The 6,575-nt window shown below is 41.2% G+C and overlaps 1 protein-coding gene across 1 annotated transcript in view; it reads left to right on the plus strand.

The window, feature by feature from the left end:
- The window catches only part of timeless (timeless circadian clock), a 9,915-nt gene extending 4,161 nt beyond the window's left edge, over positions 1 to 5,754 (plus strand). The window contains exons 12-30 of the mRNA XM_035661616.1: positions 85 to 188; positions 331 to 500; positions 598 to 723; positions 879 to 1,030; positions 1,109 to 1,206; positions 1,285 to 1,402; positions 1,514 to 1,715; positions 1,808 to 1,947; positions 2,144 to 2,223; positions 2,349 to 2,472; positions 2,599 to 2,681; positions 2,823 to 2,977; positions 3,150 to 3,372; positions 3,554 to 3,622; positions 3,792 to 3,910; positions 4,056 to 4,317; positions 4,808 to 4,859; positions 4,973 to 5,043; positions 5,183 to 5,754. Of these exons, the coding sequence (XP_035517509.1) occupies positions 85 to 188; positions 331 to 500; positions 598 to 723; positions 879 to 1,030; positions 1,109 to 1,206; positions 1,285 to 1,402; positions 1,514 to 1,715; positions 1,808 to 1,947; positions 2,144 to 2,223; positions 2,349 to 2,472; positions 2,599 to 2,681; positions 2,823 to 2,977; positions 3,150 to 3,372; positions 3,554 to 3,622; positions 3,792 to 3,910; positions 4,056 to 4,317; positions 4,808 to 4,859; positions 4,973 to 5,043; positions 5,183 to 5,313 (2,479 nt within the window). The 3' untranslated portion in view covers positions 5,314 to 5,754. The remainder of the gene's footprint in view (positions 1 to 84; positions 189 to 330; positions 501 to 597; positions 724 to 878; positions 1,031 to 1,108; positions 1,207 to 1,284; positions 1,403 to 1,513; positions 1,716 to 1,807; positions 1,948 to 2,143; positions 2,224 to 2,348; positions 2,473 to 2,598; positions 2,682 to 2,822; positions 2,978 to 3,149; positions 3,373 to 3,553; positions 3,623 to 3,791; positions 3,911 to 4,055; positions 4,318 to 4,807; positions 4,860 to 4,972; positions 5,044 to 5,182) is intronic.
- The last annotated feature ends 821 nt before the right edge of the window (positions 5,755 to 6,575 follow it).

Here is a 6,575-nt window from a genome sequence, read left to right on the forward strand (position 1 = left end):
TGGCGCTCTGTGGTGCATCTGGGTTAGAGTAGTCTCCTGCTGAAGGTGCTCATCTGCTCTCATCATATCACTTGTTCTTTCTAGGATGCACCTGGCTCTAAAGGCGTATCAGGAACTGCTGCTAACTGTGAACGAGATGGACCGCTCACAGGATGAAAGCATCCGTCACAGTTCCAACGTTATTAAAAGTAAGACACTAACCGCTCCTGTTCAGATAGAGTACATTGTCAGATATTACATTTAAATAACAGCCATTTGTCTTAAACATAAAAAAGGGTTGCATGTGATTGTAGTTCAGGTTTGCCTCATCTGTTTACCTTCACTTTCTAGGTAACATATTTTACCTGATGGAATACAGGGAGATTTTCCTGACCTTGCTGAGGAAGTATGATGAAACCAAACAGCCTCACTCCTACCTCAAAGACTTGGTGGAGTCAACTCATCTTTTCTTGCGCATGTTAGAGCGCTTCTGCAAAGGTCACAGAAACTTGATCGTTCAGGTAAGGTCTTGTGCGTTATTCGTAGTGTGTGTAAGTTCTTGTCGTGGGTACCTTTTTATTAAAATATATTGATATCTCACTTTTGTTAACTCTGCAGAAGAAGAAGGTGAAGCGGAAAAGGTCTCGAGGTGACAAAAAGCCCTCAGCTGCAGAAACTAGTCCCGAAGCGCTAGCAGAAACCTGGAAGATTGTGGAGGAAGAGCTGAAGACTGCAGGGTTTCAGGTCAGTGTGAGAATAAACCTCAGGGGGGAGCAGAGAGCATTTATTGTTAGAGGGCAGAGTAGTAGTGCACAAGAACATTTGGCTTCGAAGAGCTTCTCTGAAGGGCAAAATTTCCTATTTACACTGAATACCACCTCTCTGTCTTCCGTGTGCAGCTGTCAGAGTCTTTAATGGAAAGCATCGTGCCATTCGACGCCACATCTGAAACTCCACTTGAAGAGCAGCGGACTGAAGCCATGGTGCGGGTGCAGGACTCCCTGCTGGCCCGTCTGGGACCAGAAGCGCTGGGTCTGCTGCGGGCTGCCAGGTCAGAAAGACTCAACCCCTCACACTAATGACGCATGTTGAGTTATTTAAGTATTTACCATCTTCTTGTCATACCCAGGGAGGTGTGGCCAGAGGGGGATGTGTTTGGTTCAGCTGATGTGGAGCCTGAAGAGGAACTAGAACTCCTTAAGCAGATCCTGCATGCCACCCTGCCCAGTAAGTTTTTAAAATGTATACTTGTGTTACTTGTATCACAGCATCTGTGCAGCACTCAAACTTTTTTTTCAATTTCAGGGTCATCTCCTCCTGAGCCTGTTGTAGAGGACGAGGATGATGCAGAGTTAGAAGAGGAAGAGTTCGAGTCTGTCCAGGTTTCTGAAAGAGAGTTCAACTTTCTAGACTTCATCAAGAAGTGAGTAAAACCATTATTGTAACGTTCAGGACAGTAACCTGCCACTACATGCCAAATGGTACTTTTGTGACATTCCTAATGGGCATGTTACCCTTCTCTCACCCCTGACAGGTTTGCCAGCCCCAATATTGTGCGTCCATACCTCCTCTTATTAAGGTCATACTCAAAAAACACACCTCACACAAACCACTGCATCGCTCGAATGCTGCACCGCGTGGCTGTCGACCTCAAAATGGATGCCCTACTTTTCCAGCTGTCAGTATTCAACCTTTTCAACAAGATCCTGAGCGACCCTGCCGCAGCTGCTTACAAGGTACAGTAAAAACAAGAGGAAAACATTCGGCTGTGATATAAGGTCAGCTGTAGATTAGATACAACAGCTTACCTTTATTTTCTCTTTTACAGGAACTGGTGACCTTTGCCAAGTATGTGCTGAACCATTTCTTTTCACTGGCAGCACAAAACGACAAGGCATATGTTGAACTGCTGTTCTGGAAAAATGTGGGGGCTGCACGTGAGATGACTGAAGGCTACAGCAAAGACGGGTTGGGGCTCTTTGTTTTGTATTTCTCTAGCGTTTGTCTATCATTGTGTGTCATGTTAAGCGAAAATATGGACTCCTATAATATGGACTGTAAAATTGTATGGCATTATCTTTTACAAAACATTTATATTTATTACAAAATGGCAACATTTTGGTTCTGCAATTTGAAATATTGCATCTCATCCTAAATATGTCAGAGAGGGAAAAAAACCAACGTGGACTGAAGAGGAGGAAGAGGAGTTGCGCAAGCTCTATGAAGAGCATCATCATTCTGAAGGTCTGTTTCCTTTTGTGTTTTGGTTTTGCACGTCTTTTCTGTTAGTTGTATTATAACTTACTAGATGCAGTTTCACACTATGTACTGTGTAGATTCTTACATTGACTGCTGATCCTTGTGTTTAGTGCCAGATATAGTGGAGACTCTGCTGCCATTACTCAGCAACAGCAGTCGCACTCGGCGCCAGGTGGTGACGCAGCTGGTGCACATGGGTCTGGTGGACAATGCTAAAGATCTGAAGAAACAGAAGTATGTACTCCAGACAGAATGAGTAATGTATTAATGTTAGAGAGGAATGTATTGCGGACAGGCTCTATACACTGCACATCTTAAGACACCCTAGTTAAAGAGTTATCTTGTTTTCTTTTACAAAAGGAAAGGTACTCGGATTGTTCTTTGGACCGAGGAGCAGGAGCTGGAGCTGGAGATGCTCTACGAGGAGTACAAAGACTCTGACGGTACCAGACACCATGTTATCATTGTGTAGTGCATGAGAGGAAAATGACCTTTCATTCCCAGTCCTTGAACAACACTAGTCTCAGGAACACTTCATTGTTTGTGCGGCAGCTCTCTTAAGTGATAAAACTGTATTTTCTAAGATGTGCTGGGTAACATCCTGAAGAAGGTCACAGCCAAGCGGTCCCGTGCTCGTGTGGTGGACAAGCTGCTCAGTATGGGGTTGGTGTCTGAGAGACGTGAGCTTTATAAGAGAAGGAGTCGCAGTGCAAAAGGAAAGAGCGCTGGAAAAGGAATGGTAAAGTTATTTTAGAAGTACTTTCATCTTTTACAGTAACAATAAGGACCACATTAAGAGAATGAAAACAATTATGCGTCTTATACAAAAATAATTATACATCGTATGCATGATAAATTATATTTCAGGAAATGGTGTTTCTACAATAAAGGTCCTTGTTTTTCTGCCACAGACTGAAGAAGAGTTCCTAGAAGGACTAACACAAGATTTCCCAGATGATTCCGTGGACAGAGATGATGAAGACGAAGAAGAGGATGAGTGTGAAGAGAGCGAGGAAGAGGAAGATCAAGAACAGGAAAAATCACAAAATGGAGGAAGGAGGAGCCAAAGCCTGCACTCCCAAGTAGAGAGGAGAGCTGATGTAGGCAACATGGTGCTTACTCTACAACAGGAAGGTGTGACAAGTTCAAAGAATAATCAGACTCTTTGTTAGATTAAATCAAAGAAACTAACCCCTAAAAATATGTACAAAGACACTGGTGGCATGTGTGTTAAGTCCTTGTTTGAAAAAGTTTATATTTAAGACTACAAGAATGAAATATTCTTACATTATGATCTGTTTTTTTTGTTTTTCAGGCCTGTCTGGACCCATGTTGTGGCTACAGAACTGTCTGAACAAAACCGCAGAGGACCGTAAAAAAGATGGTAAGATCAACTTTTACAAAACAAAAATGCTGTATTTAAAACATTTTATTTATGTATTTGTCTATTGCAAGTGGTTTTAGCTCTAAGCGAAGTTACAGTGTGTGTGAAAAACATATTCTGATTACTATTGTTAGTTCTGTTAATAAAACTGTTGTGGTCTATTCACCAGGTTTGTCCCAGGCTGTGCCACTTGTTCCTCTGACAGAAGAAAATGAAGACGCCATGGACAACAAGAGCTTCCGGAAACTGTTGCGCAAACTGGGAATTAGAGGACCTGCAAATGAACAAGTATGTGTGTGTCTGTGTTTTTTAACATAATTTCACCTCGGTACAAAATGATGATGTATTATGTTTAAATGATTGATTAAACACCTGATGGTAAATCACTTTATAGCTTTAACTTTAATTGTATCTTTCACTGTTCTGTAACCAGGAGATCTTTTGGAGGATCCCAGCAAACATCACTCCATCCCAGCTCCACAGTGCAGCTGCAGCTCTTAGTCCAAGAGAGGATGAACCTAAAGGAAACCAGGAGGAAGTCGGCTCCAGGGATCCAACTGTAGAATCTCAGGAGAAGGAGAAGGAGAAGGAGAAGGAGGAGGAGGAGGAGGAGGTCTCAGGTGAACCGAGAGCTCAGGCTATGAGAGCTCTTCTGCTCTCACGCAAGAGGAAACACCACACCTCAGAGCACACAGGTATGTGTGGGAGTTTCATATTCTGTACGTTGCCTCAGATGACAGCAGTTAATTACAGTTCTGTCACGTAAGGGAGGGTTAAGTTACATGGTTCACATAAAACATGCCTCTATAATAGCCTGCTTTGGCTAATCTAGTGTAAATGTAAAAAGTCCATGTTTATGCTTCAGCGTCCTGAGAAATGTAACACGAATCCACTGCAATAGTTTTCACGTGGAAAAGTGTAATGTAATTTTGTTTGTAAATGTCCGAATGCTGGACAAACCAAGTGCAATATTAAGATTTCTCTGGTATGTCGGTTTAAAGAAAATTGTTAAAAACTGCCTTTGAAGCGAGATGGGAAGCCACTAGAAGCCAGTGTGAAACTAGGTGTTGGCTAAGCCTTTAAGATGCAGCATTGTACACCAGTTGGCTTAAATATATTGCTAATCGAAGATGAGAATTAAGATAACTTTGTTAATATTATTGAACTTTTTGTTGTTGTTTTTAGCTCCTGTGTCAGATGTCACTCCTATTGAGGATACAGACAGTACAATTGAGAGGTGAGGTATCGCCCTGTGTTTTTTGTTAATCCGTTAAGCCAAACCACAGCTGAGAAATGTCTATTTTTAATTCTAAATACTCTTACCTCTTAATATATTCCTGTTCACATCAGGTCCCATGAGAAGACCTCAACTAAAAGAAGCAGAAACCGAGTGTTAGACGACGACGATGATGATGAGAATGGTATTGTACTGTTGGAAATTAGTGTTTTAATGTGTTTGTTTGATAAAATAAGTGGGCACACAGCCAGAAAGCTGAAGGTTAAAAGGTTTAAACATGGCTGAACTGCAGCATTTTGGCTGACACATTGCTGTCTTCACAGAGGACAACTCCACCACTGCAGTGGATATGGACACCAACGGTGATGCGGATTCAGACAGGGAGGATATCTCTGCTCCTGTGAAGCGTAGACGGAAGATGGTCTTAATTGATGAAGAGGATGATGAGGATTAGTGACTTTCTTTAATGGACTGTAAAAGACTGCAGACAAGGGAGACATAAAATGTGGATACAGCTCTCTGGAGGTCTGCAGTCCAGAGAGCGGAAACTCTATTAACGGATATTAAAGACCAAACAACCCAAAGAAACAGGCCCTTAGACCTGCCCCTGTGGATACATAGATTATTGTTAAGCTATTTCAGTTTGTTATGTCTTTGGTAAGAAATTAAATAAATAATAGTCTTTACATTCACATCATAGACCTACAGATATTACCGTCTGAGAAAGTTTTGCATCACACAACTCTTTATAACTCAGTAATTTCATCTTTGATATGAAAGCTGTAGGTTAATTAGCTCATTGTTATGATAAAAAATACATCTGTTTGTATTCTTTTGTACTTTTCAGTCATTTCCAAAGTTGTCTTCAGATTTCAGAGTAAAATTCATGCCTACTTGTTAATAAAAATAAAAAAAATCACTGCTGTCAAGATAGTGGCTCAGTAGTGGCTTTTTTGTTTTGTCACTTTGTTGCAGTGCATCGTTTTAAACACTAGAGGGCACATAAATGTTGAACTGTTATCTGAGTGAATGAGTTTAAGAATTACTTGACTATGTAGAATATCTCATTTGAACTGTTGAATCTATTGAATATCTCTTTAAAAAATTTGTATTCAGTCCTGTACCAGTGAGTGAGGACAGGCCCAATGACAACAGGGACGGAGATCAAAATCTCAGTCTGTTAATAACTGTAAAAAAGTGACATGGATTAATTTCTTGATTGAGCTTTCTTCAGCACAGGGACCCTGCGTATGTCTGCAGTTGCTGCCTGTAGTCATCCCTGTTTTGCAGCTGTGTCGGAGGTGGTCTCTTGTCCTTACATCTGGACCATGTTAGTAACTTCCTGTCGTAGCATCTGCTCTGCCCCCAACCCTCGGAGCAAGAAACAGACCTGACAATCTACTGATACTGCTGCGAGTTAAACATGTGAGCACAACGGTGAGTGTAGTTCATAAAGCTAAGAGGTTAAAGGTATATCACTGCCTCTGCACAGAGAAGTGTCTTATATGTCTTAATGTATCAACCGGTCTTTGACTGTGTATATTAAATATACGGGGATGACTCATTGTTTTGTAACCAGAACATGAAAGAAAATGCCTGGAGGCTTTGTTGCATAAATGTTAGTAACAGATGTGTTATACAGTCATTAAATCATGCAGACTTTCAGTAAATAGAAGCCATGCTTGTGTTAGTGAAAATGAAGACCTAAAGTTTAAA

The sequence above is a fragment of the Morone saxatilis genome, unplaced genomic scaffold (genome assembly GCF_004916995.1).
Source record: "Morone saxatilis isolate NCDOM2014 unplaced genomic scaffold, NCSU_SB_2.0 Contig18, whole genome shotgun sequence".
Lineage (NCBI taxonomy): Eukaryota > Metazoa > Chordata > Actinopteri > Moronidae > Morone > Morone saxatilis.